Here is a 17,089-nt window from a genome sequence, read left to right on the forward strand (position 1 = left end):
GCTGGGCCGCGGGGCGCACGCACGCACGCGGAGCTGGAAACCCCGGGGGACCTGCCCGGTGCGTGCGCGCACGCGCGCGCTCCTGCGCCCGCCCGCTCCAAGGGGGACCCTCCCGAGGCTCCCCTCGACTTCGTTTATCCGATCCACTACGAGCCCCCCACACCCAACCCCACTCAACCCCACTTAACGTACAGTTGGGGGAACTGAGGCCCAGAAACGGGGAGGGTGGCCCGGGGGCTGCAGGGGGGGGCGGGGGCGGTCCGTTTAGACCAGGTTTCAAAGTGGGTGCGCTCGCCTCTGAGGCCACCCAAGACTTTCTAAATGGGTCAGGGCAAACTTACACAGCCATGGGCAAAGTTTTCGTACAGCTAACTATTCCGCGCTTTCTGGGCCTTGGAACTACTCTGAACTATTCAGACCAAGTGCCATGGGTAAATGCAGGCACGCAAACGTTAAGGGAAGTTGGGCTGGTGGCTCAGGCCTGTGTTCCTAGCTTCTCTGGAGGCTGAGATCTGAGGAGCACAGTTGGAAGCCAGCCCAGGTAGGAAAGTCTGTGAGACTTATCTCCACTTACCCATCAAAAAGCTGGGGGCGGAGCTGTAGCTCAAGTGATAGAGCTCCAGCCAACTCTGAACAAAAAAGCTCACGGATAGCACCTAGGCCCTTATTTCTATCCTTGAAGACAGACAGACAGACAGACACACACACACACACTAAGGGAATGGCTTACCGGTCAAGGCATCATTTGTGGATGCTGAAATTTGAGTTTTGTATAATTTTCTCTGCCTCCTTCACCTCCTTTCTTGCCCCTCTGGCTGCCTGCCTCCTTCTCCCACTTGGAGACAGGGTTGTCCAACATTCCCCAGGCTGGCCTCCACCTCACAATCCTCCTTCCTCAGCCTCAGTAGTCTTTGGGATTCCAGGTCCTAGACATTATTAGGTCCAGCTCCCTAACATCCCTTCTTCTACTCCTTGAGTTTTATCCAAGAATGTAAATCTTTTCAAAGAAGGAGATTTAAAAGAGCCTTAAAAGTAAAGCAAGTTTCAAACACTGACCATATTTTCCCAATGATGAGCAACTCAAAACTATTCTGAATATACTTCCCTAAAATTTGGAAACTAAAAAAAAATGAATGAATCACCCTAGAATAAGACATTTTTTTTTGCAAGTCCCATGGTTTGCAATATTCACTTTGCACAAAACTGAAAGATTTAATCTAATTGTGAGTAGGCAGATCATTAGAAATAATTTTTGCTGCTAGATCACTACATGACTTTAGTTAGCTGTCATCACATTACTATAACAAAACCCCTTCAGTTTCCACCAACTCAAGGCTGGCCTTGAATTCCCAACCTTCCCGCCCCAGCCTCTCAAGTACTAGGATTACAGGCCAGCCAAGTTTTTAGGTGAAAATTTCAGTGTGTACAGGTAGTCTATCCGTGTGCTGGTTAATGTTTGACAACAGATGGGGAGATGTGGGGGTGCTAATTTGTGCCATTTGCCAATTTCTGTGGTGTAAATATTCCCACCATCGTTGATTTCAAGCTACTAATGAGATGTCACTGGTCATGAAGTTGGAAGGCAATCAGCAATGTTTGTACCACACAATCTTCAAGTAGATGATAAAGTGTAGTGAGACAATTAGGAAGTAATGAGTTCTGAATACTTAATTTCTTTGCCTTTAATTATTTACTTATGTGGTGCTAGAACCTGAATCCAGGGTGTGTGTAAGCATTGTACCACTGAGTTGTAACCACAACACCCTTCAATAAGCTTCTTAACATAAAATAGGCACTATGCAGGAGGTGGAGATTAGGAAACAAAACTCAAGGCCAGCATGGGGGCAGAAGTTAGCATTACAAAAACAAGCCAAACATGGTGGGGCATACCTATGGTCCCAGCTAATTGGGAGGTGGAGGTAAAATGACTAATGTCCAAGTCCAGCCTGGGCAAAAATATGAGTCCCTATCTGAAAAATATCTGGTTAAAATGATGGCGCGTTTGTCTCACAAGCCTGAGGCCCTGAGTTCAGTCCCCAGAACTGCCTCTGTGTGTGTGTGTGTGTGTGTGTGTGTGTGCATTTACACAGACACACATATAATAAACTTTGTAGTAAAATGTGGAGTAGAACTTTCTGACTCTTAGAGAAGAATCGGTTCATGTATTTATTTTTAATGAATGGTTGAGGATCAAATTTCAAGAATAGTTAATTCAACTGAATACATTTAAATGATGTAACTCTTATAACTCCTCTCTGTGTATGCGTAGACATGCATGTGCGTTGGGATGTGTGTGCACATGCACTAGGGTTAGAACCCAGGCTCTTAGTTTGTTTTTGGTTGGCCATAAGACCTGAACTCTCAAGACTAGTGCTCTAACACTTTGAGCCACAGCACCACTTCCAGTTTCCTGGTGGTTATTTGGAGGTAAGAATCTCATGGACTTTCCTGCCCAAACTGGCTTTGAGCCATGATCCTCAGATCTCAGCCTCCTCAATCCCTAGAATCACAGGCATGAGCCACTGGTGCCTGGCTCAGAACCCAGGCTCATATGGATGCTAAGCAAACACTGTACCTACCACTGAGCTACAACCCTAGCCATAATCATTTTATTTTTAAGTATATACAAAGTACACAGATTTACAATATATTGAAATTACAACCTTTGTAATTATTTAACCATCTGGTGAAAAGTGTTAACTATCAATTAAAGACTGTGCCAAGGAATACATGGTTTTAAAATAATAATTAAAAATAAATAAATAAATAAAATAATAATTTAGAGAAAATACAACCAGCAAAGAATGAAAACGTTCAGTTTACAGCTAATAGGATTTCTATAAAACTATCTCAACCTTCTGGAATTAAGAAATTAATTTCTCCCTCCCCAAGTTCTGAGAACCTGTCTAAAGAGATGTTGGAATATAGGTATACATGTATTTATGAGGGTTTATCTTTGGTTCCTTGCAAAGGACACATAATAGCCATTATTCCTGTATTCTATGGTAAGAGACTTCAAATTGTGTGTGTGTGTGTGTGTGTGTGTGTGTGAGCACACATGTACACACAAGTCCTGAGGACTGAACTCAGGGCCTGGGCACTGTCCCTGAGCTTTTTGCACTCTACTACTCAAACCACAGCTCCACTTCTGGTCTTCTTTGGTATCTCATTGGAGATAAGAGTCTCATTGACTTTCCTATCTGGGCTGGCTTTGAACCTTGATCTTCAGATCACAGCTTCCTGAGTAGCTAGGATTACAGGTATGAGTGCCCAGCTTCAGATTCTTTTTTTTGAACTCTGGGCCTAAGCGCTGTCCCCCAGCTCTTCAGTTCAAGGCTAGCACTCTACCACTTCAGCCACAGTGCCACTTCTGGCTTTTTCTACTTATGTGGTGCTGAGGAATCGAACCCAGGGCCTCATGCATGCAAGGCAAGCACTCTACCACTGAGCCACCTTCTCAGCCCCCAGATTCTTTTTATTTTTTTGGGGGGGGAGTCCGGTCGTGGGGCCTGAATTCTGGGCCTGGGTGCTGTCCCTCAGCTCTTCAGCTCAAGGCTAGTGCTCTACCACTTGAGCCACAGAGCCACTTTTGGCTTTTTTCTTTTTGTTTATGTGGTGCTGAGGAATCAAACCCAGGGCCTCATGCATGCAAGACAAGCGCTCTACCACTGAGCTACCTTCTCAGCCCCCAGATTCTTTAGATTTGTAAAGAAGTCCTGATCCTGCAAAAGATTAAAAACTTGACTAAAAGTTGAAGTTCTCTGAGAGGGTTATTTTTTTGAGGGGGGGGGGTAGGAGGAATTTCCCTTTGATTCTTAGAACACAAAAAGCAGTAGTCAAGATTTTTCAGTACTCAATCTATTTCCTGCATGGTGCTGAAACAGTAAACAGAACAAAACTTTTATAATTTTTAGAGCCAGAAGTTCTTGATTGCAATCCTCCTTCCAGAAACTGCCAGGTGAAGAAAACTTGAAAGTCAACGTAGACGTCTGCAAAAAGAGATAATGTTTTCTCAGCCATTAAGAGAATGAAATAAAGTTGCAGGCAAGGGGCACATGTCCCTGCCTTTCTTTATTTTCTAGGCCTGAAGTGAGTCCAAGTGAGCCACACGTTTGACATCATCCATCTAGTTCCTCACCAAGCAAATGGAAATGAGCCACAACACTAACAGGCAGTCTTCTCTCATGGAGAACAAACAGGAGTTGAAACCCAGCTTATGACAGGGGTGAAGGTATTTTCCTTTACCTCACTTCTCAGGCTGGGTGTGTGCCTGGCACACACAGTGAGGTCAAGCCCAAGGGGATACTAGCAACCTCTCTTTAAATACGCTCTTCTGCAAACGTAAACCCATCACCTGCTTCTAGCTTTCATCTCCCCTTCTGAAATTTCTAGTGTTCTGTTTTCTCTCCCTGTTGGGTAAGCATTGTGAGAAAAGCCTTTTTTCTATCAAAGTAGTTTGTTTCTTTTCTGTTAATCTGATGAGAATTGTTTTTTCTGAAAAGTTCCTGCTTTGGCCAGGTGGCTTGGCCCTTGTTAATTATATTTTAGGTACATCCTTTGCCTGCTGTACTTTTAAAAGACATCCTGTTAGAAGTTCCTTGAACCTTAGTTAATCTTGTTGATCATGCCACATCTTCCCCTGACCCTCGGTCATGGGGCTTGAACTCCGGGTCTGGGCGCTTTCCCTGAGCTCTTCAGCTCAAGTCTAGTGCTCTACCACTTCCGGTTTTCTGGTGGTTAATTGGAAATAAGAGTCTCACAGCCTTTACTGTCTGGGCTGGCTTCGGACCATGATCCTCAGATCTCATCATCCTGGGTAAACTAGGATTACAGGCCTGAGCCACCCCAGCTAGGCCATATCCTTTCGCTGACTGTGAACCTGAGCTCAGCCAATGGGAGCAGAGGGGCGGGGCCTGCTGGGTCAGGGATTAAAAAGGGAGCAGCCTGCCTGCTCTGGTGTGCTTGAGTGCCAGGTTTCTGGCTGATGGCCCACCCTTCTGCAGAAGTAAACCTTGCCTTGCCAAGTCCCTTTTGGGTTGGTGTCCTTATTCCTACACGACACCCCAACATCCTGAGCCATTTCTAACAGCATCCCTTTCTTTCTCATGTTAGGTGGTAAGAGCTCAGACTTCACAGAGCAATCTGGGCTGCAATCCTGCAATCCTGGCTGCAATCCACAGAGCAATCTCGCTGTTTGACTTGAGGATATTTTACCCTCTCTGTGCCTCAGTTACCTCATTTGCACTTTGGGAATGACTATAGTTCTTCACGTTATAAGAATGCTGATGGTGTGGTGCTTCCCACAATATCTTGCACATAAATGCTATAAGTTTTGACATCAAATATATCACCTACCTGGCGCTGGTGGCTCACACCTGTAATCCTAGCTACTCAGGTGGCTGAGCTCTGAAGATCCCAGGTCAAAGCCAGCTCAGGCAGGAAAGTTCATGACACTCTTCTCTCCAATAAATTACCAGAAAACTGGAAGTGGCACTGTGGCTCTAAGTGGTAGAGCACTAACCTTGAGCAAAAGAGCTCAGGGATAGCGCTGAGGCCCTGAGTTCAAGACCCAGGACCAACAAAAACAAAAGATGTTGATTTGTAAACATCCTGCATTATTCCCTTCTCCAATGGCTTTTAACACACAGTAAATAGGTAATAGCTACCCAATTTTCAAAATAGATAAGGGGATAGGATCATGGGGCTCCATGTCCCTGAGAGATGCTGAACTGTTTCACTCTTCCAAATTTTATGCAAATCTCTCTCCAGTTCCAGCTAATAACAGCCAAGACTTTCCAGAGCTTGTGGAATGTCCAGCTACTGCCTTGCATAACCACAGAAACTGCAAATGCTCTGGCTCAAAGGATCCTCCCAGATCCATGGAATTTAACAGTATGGCCATTGTAAGAGAGGCAAACCAAAGTCCACACCACAGTGAGTCAGGATCCACTAGAGGTATTTCTAAGAGTTCTGAAAATAACCCTTTCAATTACTCGGTATGCTTTGCTTCATTTTTTCCCCCTTACCTGTCATCATGAGTTTATTCTTTTACTTGCTTATCATCTGTTTCTCCCACAAGATAAAAGCTTCATGAGACAGAGACAATGTCTGGTTCGTGGATATATCCATAGCACCTTGCTAGCATAGACTGCCATTCAACAAAAAAATTGTCTGTGTTTGGGAATGAGGGCGTGACTCAGTGGTTGGGTGCTTGCCTAGTGTAGACCAGGTCCTAGGTTTGATCTCCAGGACCTGCAAGAGGAGAAATAAAAGAAAAAGGAAAAAAAAAGATTGTTTTATGTCTAACTGGATGAATGCCATTGGGATGTTTTTCCTTAGAGCCTCAAATATACTAATTCATTAATTTGGTTACTTACCTATCCAACAAACATTTGATGAACACTTTGTATGCGAAAGACCTTTGGATTAATACTGGTGAACAGACAGAGTGTTGGTGGTGATGGTTATTGTGTGTTGTACTGTATATTGCTTCGTAATACTGGTGAACAGACAGAGTGTTGGTGGTAATGGTTATTGTGTGTTGTATTGTATATTGCTTCGATGGCATGGGACTTCATCCTCCTGCCTCCATCTTCCCAGTGTTAGAATTACAACCATATACCACCATGTCCTGGCTCTGAAGCAGTTGGTGAATTCCTAGTCAATAGCTACCAGTTATCTAGGCTAAGAATCTACTATTTGAGGCTGCTTAAGGCTGACAACTTTATGTGTATCTTCTTCTGACCCAGCCCAGGTCTTGAAATGGTAGTGAAATGGTAATGCCTCAGTCAAATTCCCTTAAGAAAAAGGAAAGAGTTGGAGGTGAAGCAGGCACAAACCCAATACAACCAAAAACAGGAAAGGAAGAAGGAATGAAGAAAAGGTGGGAGGGAGGGAGCAAGAAGCCAGATACGGTAATGCAGGCCTATAATCCCAGCATTGGATGGACTGGAGGATAGAGAATTTGAAGCTGGCCTAGGCTACATAGTGATACTTTTGCTCAATCTTTTGTTGTTGTTTTTGTTCGCATACTGGGGCTTACACTCAGGGGCTAGGTACTGTCACTGAGCTTCTTTTGCTCAAGGCTAGCACTCTACTACTTGAGCCACAGCACCACTTCCGGCCTTTTATTTTTCTTCCTTTCTTTTCCCTTTTCTTTTCTTTCTTTCTTTTTTTTTTTTTTGTCGGTCATGGGGCTTGAACTCTGGGCTATCCCTGAGCTCTTCAGCTCAAGGTTAGTGCTCTACCACTTGAGCCTTAGCACCACTTCTGGTTTTCTAGGTGGTTTATTGGAGATAAGAGTTTCATGGCTTTTCCTTCCCAGGCTGGCTTTCAACCATGATCCTCAGATCTCAGCCTCCTGAGTAGCTAGGATTATAGGCATGAGTCAATGGCGCACATGGCTTTGGCCTTTTCTTTTTTTTGGGGGGGGGGTCCGGTCGTGGGGCCTGAACTCTGGGCCTGGGCACTGTCCCTCAGCTCTTCAGCTCAGTACTCTACCACTTGAGCCACACCACCACTTCTGGCTTTTTTCTTTTTGCTTATGTGGTGCTGAGGAATCGAACCCAGGGTCTCAGGCATGCAAGGCAAGCACTCTACCACTGATCCACCTTCCAGCCCGGCTTTGGCCTTTTCTATTTATGTGGTACTAAGGAATTGAATCCATGGCTTCATGCATGCTAAGCAAGCAATCTACTACTAAGCCACATTCCCAGACTTCAATGTTTTTAAAAAGGAAAAATTAAAAGAAAAAAAAAAGGGGGCTGGGAAGGTGGCTCAGTGGTAGAGCACTTGCCTTGCATGCCTGAGGCCGTGGGTTCGATTCCTCAGCACCACGTAAGCAAAAAGAAAAAAGCCGGAAGTGGCGCTGTAGCTCAAGTGGTAGAGCGCTAGCCTTGAGCTGAAGAGCTGAGGGACAGCGCCCAGGCCCAGAGTTTAGGCCCCACGACCGGACCCAAAAAAAAAAAAAAAAAAAAAAAAAGGAAAGAAGGTACTTAGGAGTTATCAGGATCTAGAAAAAAACAACAACTGAAAACAGAAAGAATTAAAGATTATATAGGCTAGCAGAATTGGTATGGTGTGTGTGTGTGTGTGTGTGTGAGAGAGAGAGAGAGAGAGAGAGAGAGAGAGGTCTTACTTGTCACACAAATTGGTCTTGAACTCACAATCTTCTTGTCTGAGCCTCCCAAATTCTGGGATTACAGGTATGCAATACTATTATTTCCAGACCTTTAATGTCACATGGTCTTTATTGGTAGTGTCTAGTCTTTATCCCAGATGTATGCTTCTCCCTTTAGTGACTTACTGGTTCTCTGTCTCATCTGTTTGGCCAGTGGTATTTATTTAGCTTTAAATGAACACCTGTTGAAGTAAGGAGGTCAGGTCTGGCTGGCGCCATATTGGTGCCACATGGTGAATGTTAGGATCTGACATCTTGTCTTCATGCTGGGGGAAGAAAGCCCCCTTGCCCATCACCTGTCTCCCAGGTAATGGGCATGCCCAGATCCCTGGAGGCAGGGCTGGGCACTTGGCCCATAGGTTACTGAATCTGTCAGTCCAGTGCCTGAGACTGGGAATTTCCTGTGGCTCAGCTCCCTCCCCCCCCCCACCATGCTGACCTATTTAGGTCTGGACCAGCCCAGCCACCAGGATGCCATGCCACATGTGTCTCTGTGATCCTGTCCTACGTCCTGTCTCCAGTCATCATAGTGTCCCAATTCAGCTCTCCATTGGAGCTGAATTGGATTGTTGGTATTGTTGGTTTTGTTTTTGTTCATTCTTTCCTCTCTAGCATGTTTCCTAGCTGTGTTATGTATATTTGGGGGCTGTAGGCCTTTCTAACAACAGGATGCCTATAGCCTGCTAACTGTATAATAAAGACTCAATGTTCCATCTTCCAAAATGTGGCTTCTGGGATAATTCACCTTACAACACTGTAAGCCAGATTACTTCCTTCATTTCTAGTCGGTAAATAGGGCACTCATCTTGTAGTTTCCAGCATACTTGAGCAGAGGGTATGTTTAAGCAAAAAGGAATACTTGGACACTTTCTCATCCTGGCCCTATGAAGTCAATGATATTACTTCTTATTTTACAGATGAAAGAACAGGCTGAGAGAGAAGAAATGGCAACACATCTGTAACAAAGCTACCCCAGCGCTGACTTATACACCTTTGATTACTGTTTGCGATTGAGATCTGAGGGGCCATTTGTTATGCAGCAAAAGCTAACTGACACAAGATTCAATCAGGTTTAGTTTTTGTCTATATTCCCATTCTGTCCCCCTGAGCTTATAGCCCAGATTCTTGTTCCCCCCCACAAAATCACTTTTGAGGTATCCTCCAAAGGATAAGGGAGGAGAGAAAAACAAAGGTTAAAAAAATGTCCCTCCTAGCCGGGCGCTGGTGGCTCACACCTGTCCTAGCTACTCAGGAGGCTGAGATCTGAGGATCACGGTTCAAAGCCAATCCAGGCAGGAAAGTCAGTGAGACTCTTATCTCTGATAAACCACTAGAAAACTGGAAGTAGCGCTGTGACTCAAGCGGTAGAGCGCTCTCCTTGAGCTGAAGAGTGCAGGGACAGTGCCCAGGCCCAGAGTTCAAGCCCTATGACCCCCCCCCCCAAAAAAATGTCCCTCCCGCAGACGTGGTGGCAGTGACAGGGTAAGTGTAAGGAGCAGGTAGGGTGAAGTCAGGGTGTGGCCCCTACTTCATTCTCCTGCCAAATTCCCTGTGTCCAATACCTATATTCTTTCTCATTTAAAACAGGGAGAGAGACCTGCTTTGAGCTGCCACAAAAAGAAGGGAGGGAGGGAAAATAGGAAGGAAGGGAGGGAGGAAGAGAAAGAGAGAGAGAGAGTGAGAGAGAAATGTATCACTGTGAGCTTCCTACACACTAATCTCACACTTCCTCTAGTCCAGCAATAGGAGAAAGACACAGACACAAACAATTCTAACCATTTAAAACTTGCTATGTCACTTTTAAAACGAAGCTTGTCTATGTTATTGCATTTAAACACACCACAAATAGCCCCAGGAACAGCCAGGACTGGTCTGCCAACACCATCTTATAGTTGAGGAAACTGAAGTTCAAAGAGGTGGAGTTCATCATCCAGCTGACAAAAGCTTCATGAAAGCCCCAATCTCTCCCAGCACTCAGGAGTCAAAGGCTGGAGGACAGCAAGTTTGAGGCCAGCCTGAGCTTATGTCTCAAAACAAAGCAAAACAGCAAATCCTGCTGATAGTTTATGCATATAATACTAGCTACTCAGCAGGCTAAGATCTGGAGGATTGAAGTTCTAAACCAGTTCAAATAGGAAAGCCTGTGAGGCTTTATCTCCAGCAAAAAAAGTAGAACTAGAGGCATGGCTCAAGTAGTAGAATGCCATCCTAGCAAACTCATGGCCCTGAATGCAAGTCTCAGCACCTAGACACACACACACACACACACACACACACTTTTCCTAAAATCTTGATCCATTGGTTCCAAGTCCTGGACTTTGTTCACAACACCTTACTGGCTCTGAGGCGTGACAGAGACATCATGTGGGTACTTACTTGGGGGGCAGGCATAGTGCTGTATGATTCACATGTCACAGCTCCCAGAGCAGAGTGAAAACTAGGGAACACTGGGAACCAGTCATTCTTTGAGCTTTCCTTATCCTCCTTGCGTTCCCTGCCCCTCATCAAGGAGGAGGCACGAGCCTGTGTTCCAGATGCTGCAGAAACTGAAATCTGCGGTTTATAAACAGCAAGAGTTGTCAGTACAGTAGAAAGGTTCCAAGTAGTGAAGCCAAAACAGAAACTAGAGTGTTGTTCAAAGGTAGAGAGCTTGCCTATCAGCCTCTGAGGTCAAACTCCAATGTAGGAAAAACAACAACAGAAAAAGACTGAAGACGGACTCTGCCATTTGACTGTGCATCTGTGGTTACTCACCTCCCATGCCTTAGGCCTCTGTTCTCTCCTTCAATCATTGTAAACCAGCATTTGATGACAGCCTGGCAGAATCAGGCCATCTCCTATGCTGAGCATATCCCTGCCCAGGATTCAGTTGAAATGCTCCTTCCTCAGAGACATCTTCTCCTGAGACCACATTGAATTCCCATCTGAATTTTATATAGTTCAAGTCTTTGTGTGTGTGTGTGTGTGTGTGTGTGTGTGTGTGTGTGTGTGTGTGTGTGTGTCATAGGGCTTGAACTCATTGCCTGGGCACTGTCCCTGTGCTCTTTTGCTCAAGGCTAGCTACCATGATACCACTACAGCTATAGCTCTACTTCTACCTTTTTGCTGGTTAATTGTAGATAAGAGTCTTATGAAGGGGGCTGGAAAGGTAGCTCAGTGGTAGAGTGCTTGCCTTGCATGCATGAGGCCCTGGGTTCAATTCCTCAGCACCGCATAAGCAGAAAAAGCTGGAAGTGGTGCTGTGGCCCAAGTGGTAGAGCACTACCCTTGAGCAGAAGAGCTGAGGGACAGTGCCCAGGCCCAGAGTTCAAGCCCCATGACTGGCAAAAAAAAATAAAAGAGTCTCATGAAAAATCCCACCCTGTCTGGCTTCGAACCATGATCCTCAGAACTCAGCCTCCTGAGTAGCTAGGATTACAAGTGTGAGCCACCAGTTTCCTGGATAGTTTAGAGCATTTCTGTTACATTGTAATATGTGCCCCACAACCTAGCAATACCAGTCATAAAGCAAACACTAAAGTTCAAGAGTTGCAGCTGCACACACATGGTGAATGAACAAGTCAGTCAATCAATCTGCTTTCTCCTATATAACTCCCTCCCTCCTCCCTCTGTACCTCTCCCAGGGGCACTGTACATTGATATGGAATTGTATGCTGGACATTGTTGGGTATGGGCTGGTGGCCTCGGCTGCCATGTTTCCCAGTGCCCACGAAGTTCCTGCCCCATTGAGCTGCTCCTCGAGGCCCAGTGACTCTGCCGATCTCATTCCAGTCTCAGGCTTTTGCACCAGACTTCTTTCTACCTGGAATATTCCAGATATACAAATGGCTTCATCTTTCACTTCAAATATGTTTCTGCTTGAACTCTTACCTATTCAGATTGGTCATGGCTGGATGCCATTTGTAAAGTAATTCCTTGCTAGGGACCTGTGGCTCATGCTTGTAATCAATCCTAGTTACTCAGGAGGCTGAGATCTAAGGGTCACAACTGGAATCCAGTCCAGGCAGATAAATCTAATAACCTCTTATTTCCAATTCATAACAAAAAAAAAAACAGAAGGGGAGGTGTGGTTCAAATGGTAGTGCACCAGCCTTGAGCACAAAAAGCTAAGCAAGAGAGTGAAGCACTGATTCAAGTCCCACTACCAGCACACACACACACACACACACACACACACACACACCTTTACACACAGTGTATAAACTGTAATCTGTGCATTTTATCTGGAAGGGAAGAGGTGATGTGTAGAGTCTGCCCTTGGGTTGGAATTCACCTCTATCACGCACTAGCAATATGGCTTTGGGTAAACAGTGTCCCTTCTCTGAGCCCCAACTTCCTTATCTGTTAAACATGACTATTAATAGTGTCTACAACTTATAGGCTTGTTTTAGAAACAAGTAGTTGCTCAGCAAATGCTCCTCCTCAAATACAGGCCTAAAGCAGTCCGGGTAACAAAAGGTTCCCAGTCTGAAGGAGAAAGGCAGCCAATGAGTTCGGTTTTTCTCTCCCCCCCCCCCCCCCCGCAAGTTTCCACTCTAAGAGCGGAACTTACTGGCCAGAGTCCAGGACTGTCACACATCTGGACGACAGGCAGCCAAATGCCAGCCTCCCACATGGAGTTTCCAAAAAATTTGAGCACAGAGAGTTGCATAACCTGTTCCAAGACATGGCTCTGAAGAGGGGGAAAAGAGACTTTCATAATCTATTCTCTGAAAAGAAACATGTGAGCAAGGCAATGAAGCAATCAAAAGGAGGGAAGGAGGGCGGGAAGGAGGGAGGGAGGGAAGGAGGGAGCTGCTGAATCTTGGGAGTAAGAGTGAGATGAGGAAGAAAGAAACAAAATTACTCCTCTCTTCCAGCTGCCAGGCTCAGTCTGACACCCAGTAAGATCCTTGACATAAAACTCAAATATTTCTACTCCCACATTCCAAGGGAAGGAATAATCACAATAATTAATATTGCTAACATTTACATAGCACAGAGGATTTATCAGGTAGTGAGCTAAACATGCATTTGGGTGCTATTTTTTTTTTTTTTGGTTGGTCGTGGGGCTTGACCTCTGGGCCTGGTCACTGCTGTCCCTGAGCTCTTCACCTCAAAGCTAGAGCTCCACCACTTAAGCCACAGAACCACTTCTGGTTTTCTGGTAATTAATTGGAAATAAGAATCTTACGGACATTCCTGCCCAAGCTGGTTTTGAACCTCGATCCTCAGATCTCAGCCTCCTGAGTAGCTAGGATTACAGGTGTGAGCCACTGGCACCCAGCTTGATGCCCATTTTAATAAAAACTAACAAGACTGAGAGAGATGAAATAACTTTCCTCAAGACTGTAGTAGCACCAGGATTTGAATCTAAGCAGGGCTCTAAAGCCCACAGACCCATATAAGAACATTTCCTACAGAACTGTGCATGGGTCAGAAACTGACCCCGGTAGTTGTCCTTACATGTTCACAGCGGTGCCCCAGTGTGGGAATGACACGAGTGACTAAGTGACCTAAGGTATTTGCCTTCCTGTCCATCCAGAGGACAGTTTGTCCCAACTTGGGGCTCTTCGTCACTCTGCCTGACCTAAAGTTGAAATTTCATTCATAAGTTTGTAACCACAGACTTGGCACTGTGGGAAGGGCCCTCAGAGACCAGCTATTCTAGTCAAGTTACAGATCGAGAAAACAAACCCTGGAGGCCAATGAGAGCTGTGGACATGTCAAGGTCACAGAGAAAAACTAATTTCTGTTAAATGGAGAATTGGTTTGGGTCATCTTGTTCTGTGTTTACCAAATTGACTGTGCTTCTAAGACACTTGGACAGGGGCCTTTTTGTTTGTTTTGTACTAGTGGAGATTGCACCCAGGGGACCTGGCTCCTGATTGCTGGGTAAGCACTTTGAGGAACAATCCCTCCCCCAGATCCACTCTGCCCCTCCCCCCTTTTAATGTCTTTGGAGATAGTGTCTATTAACACTCAAGTTAGACTGGAATTTATGAGCTTCCTGCCTCAGCCTCCAGAGTGCTGGGATTATAGGTGTGTACCTATATATCTAGCTTGAATATATGGATATTAGCTGGGGATGTAGCTGGTTAAGAGAATGCTTGCTTAGCATACAGGTAGTTCTGGGTTTGAGCCTCAGTATTAGAGTGTGTGTGTGTGTGTACAGATTTCTGCACTCTGTTTTTGAAGATTTAGACTGTTTTGCAACAAGGAAACTGGATGTGTAATATGTTCCTTAGGTGATTCAGATGGCATAGGGCCATGGATTGCATTTGGAAGTTGGCATCCAATGCCACTCCTTCATTTTGTAGTTTGAGGTATTAAAACCCAACAGGGACTTGCCCAAAGTCACACAGCAATTCCGTGATGTTCGCGCTCAGGTTTTGTGCTCTCAACTAGGCTACTTGATTTCACAAATAGGCCAAGGAAGCTGGCCAAGGGAGCTGCCCTGGTTTACCCTAGCTTTTGGTTTCCTTGTTGTATTCAGATTAAGACACAGATGGTGCCCATTTCCAGGGCTTGACAAAGTGGGAACTCAACAGGTGAACTTCCAAAGGGAAAAGGAAATGGAAAAATGCAAACTGGCAGTGGGGTTTTTCTCAGAGGCAGGTTCTTGGGATGACATCATACATGAATTATCCAGACAATTTTAACACCAGGCTACCTATGTTTTCCATTTCAGGAAAATGGATGCAAGCCTCCTTACTTGGGGGTGGAAGGCATAAGATGGGGTGGAGTGGACCCACCAGTGACCTGAGGGGTAACAGTCTCCAGTACTGGAAGGAAGATAGACCTGCCTGGGGTAATTAAGCCAAATCTCTCTCCTCACATCTCCCTGATCTATTACCTGGGGCTATCTGAGTGAAAAGATTCAACTGATTATTTTCTACTTACCACAACCATTTCACTGTCTCCTTCCTTTTTTTTTGTCTTCTGAAATGGAATTTGGTGCTTGGAGTCATATGTCTAAGCTTAAGTCTCACAGCAGTTTCCTCATCTGTATGGGGTGGGCAGATGGTAGTCAACTACCTTCTTGGATTGTAAGGATTAAACTAGGTCATGTGGCACTTGACAAACAGAAAATGTTTTCTCACAAACAGTGGATCATATGACCTATGCACGGATTGGTGGATTGGAGGAATTTGAATATGTGTGTGTTGAATTGAATTGAATTGACGTCCCTAAAAGAATGGTTGAATTAGAAACACCTTGGAAATCTTTGGATCTTAATCATTTTCAAGCTAGAGTCCAAGTGATTGTTTAGCTTGTTTCCAAAGATAAGAGAAATTAAGCTATACTTACCAGACACTATGTTGGAAATGAACTTTACAACTTGGGGGACAGGGGAGTTTGTGGGGGGGGAGTGAGAGAAAATGAGGGAGGGGGAACATTGTTAAAAAAGAAATGTACTAATTATATTACTTATATAATTGTAACTCCTCTGTACATCTTTACAATAAACTTTAAATTAAAAAAGAGGAACTACCCTTGAGTAAAATCTCATTTCTTTATTTTTGTCTGGAATAGTATCCATCAAGGTGATAACATAGTTATCATATGCTGTTTGGAAATTGAGATTGGCAGTTACACTGGACTTTGATACATTTTTAATGGGAAAATAAGTGATAGAGTGTAATTCAATGCTGGAAAATGTTAATCTTGTCTAACTCCTCATTTCATAAACAGGGAAGCTGAGGTTTAAAGACGGAAGTGGCTTTCGGGTAGCACAGCTAGTAAGTGATAGAACTGGCTCTAAGCCCAAATTCCTTTTCCTAGAACCAGCTACTTCCCTTCTTTCCACTCCCAGGAAGATTAAACTTGAATCGATGAAGTTGGAGAGTTGGTCTTCAGGGACAGGAATTAAGTGAGTCATCAGTTTGCTGTTGCCCTTTCTCTGTTCTTGACTCATTCGGGCAAATATTTACTGACTGTCCACTATTCAGACTCAGAGAAGGCAGAGATAAAATAATCACAGCAGGCAAGGCCAGGATTTGACCCTGGGCATGACTTCAGAGCCTGCACTTTCTTCCCATTGGATAACCACATTATAAAACACCCACCACTCTGCCCCGGAATGCCAGGATCTGTATTGTCTCTCATGTTCTAACCTTCCTAGCAACGGGCGAGTACCAGGACAGCATAGTAGTGTTTTCAAACAACTGAATTCTAATTCTGATTTTACCACTTTATAAATACATTGCTTCCTTTCTCTGGTCTTCCATCACTTGTTATAATGAAAACAGTGGTAACAAAATGTAGAAGAGCTTGTAAGTGCAATTATTCCTAATCTCTAAATTGGAGGAAAAACAAAAACATTGGAAATGTAAACTGAAAATAATCTAACTGCATTTCTCTTACCCCGACGCCTCCTTCTCTCTCCCCTTGGTAGCTTTCTCCACCACTCCCCCCGATTTCCCTCTAGAGGGCGCGCAAGCTCTACAGCTTTCGTGTCACCTTAAGTCAACTTCGCTCCTCATCTGCGCATGTGCACGGCTCGTTTCCCGGCGGCCCGTGCTCTGGAGCAGGCGTAGGCGGCCCTCCGTGTGCCTGTGCAATATTAAGCCCGCCCCTCCGTTTCGTGGTCTGCAGTAGGGTTGCACCCATTGCATTTGCGGAGTCTTAGCCCCGCCCCTCCACTTCCGTCCCGGAAGCGCCTTCCGCGCAGCCTCAGTGGCTCCTCGGGTAGCCGGAGCTTGGCCTCTCTAGGCCCGCTGGGGCCTGTGCTCCGTGGTCCCGTCCGTCTGCGCCGTTTCGGAAGATCGTGGTTGAGGCCGGGCCACGTTCGGACGCTTCGATCCTCGCGCCCGGCGCCGGGTGAGTGAAAGCCCTGGAGAAGCTCGCGTGCAGGCCGGGGTGGGGCGAGTGGGTCGGAGGGGCCGGCCTCCCCCCTCTCCCCGGGAATGGGTCGGCCCGCCCCGCCTT

The 17,089-nt window shown here is 45.3% G+C and overlaps 1 protein-coding gene across 1 annotated transcript in view; it reads left to right on the plus strand.

Annotated features, from left to right (window-relative positions):
- The first annotated feature begins 16,650 nt into the window (after positions 1–16,650).
- The window catches only part of Sys1 (Sys1 golgi trafficking protein), a 4,908-nt gene continuing 4,469 nt past the window's right edge, over positions 16,651–17,089 (plus strand). Inside the window, exons 1-2 of the mRNA XM_013010720.1 lie at positions 16,651–16,694; positions 16,874–16,981. Coding sequence (XP_012866174.1) covers positions 16,651–16,694; positions 16,874–16,981 — 152 coding nt within the window. The remainder of the gene's footprint in view (positions 16,695–16,873; positions 16,982–17,089) is intronic.

This window comes from Dipodomys ordii, unplaced genomic scaffold (genome assembly GCF_000151885.1).
Source record: "Dipodomys ordii isolate 6190 unplaced genomic scaffold, Dord_2.0 Scaffold13, whole genome shotgun sequence".
In the NCBI taxonomy this organism is placed as follows: Eukaryota; Metazoa; Chordata; class Mammalia; order Rodentia; family Heteromyidae; genus Dipodomys; species Dipodomys ordii.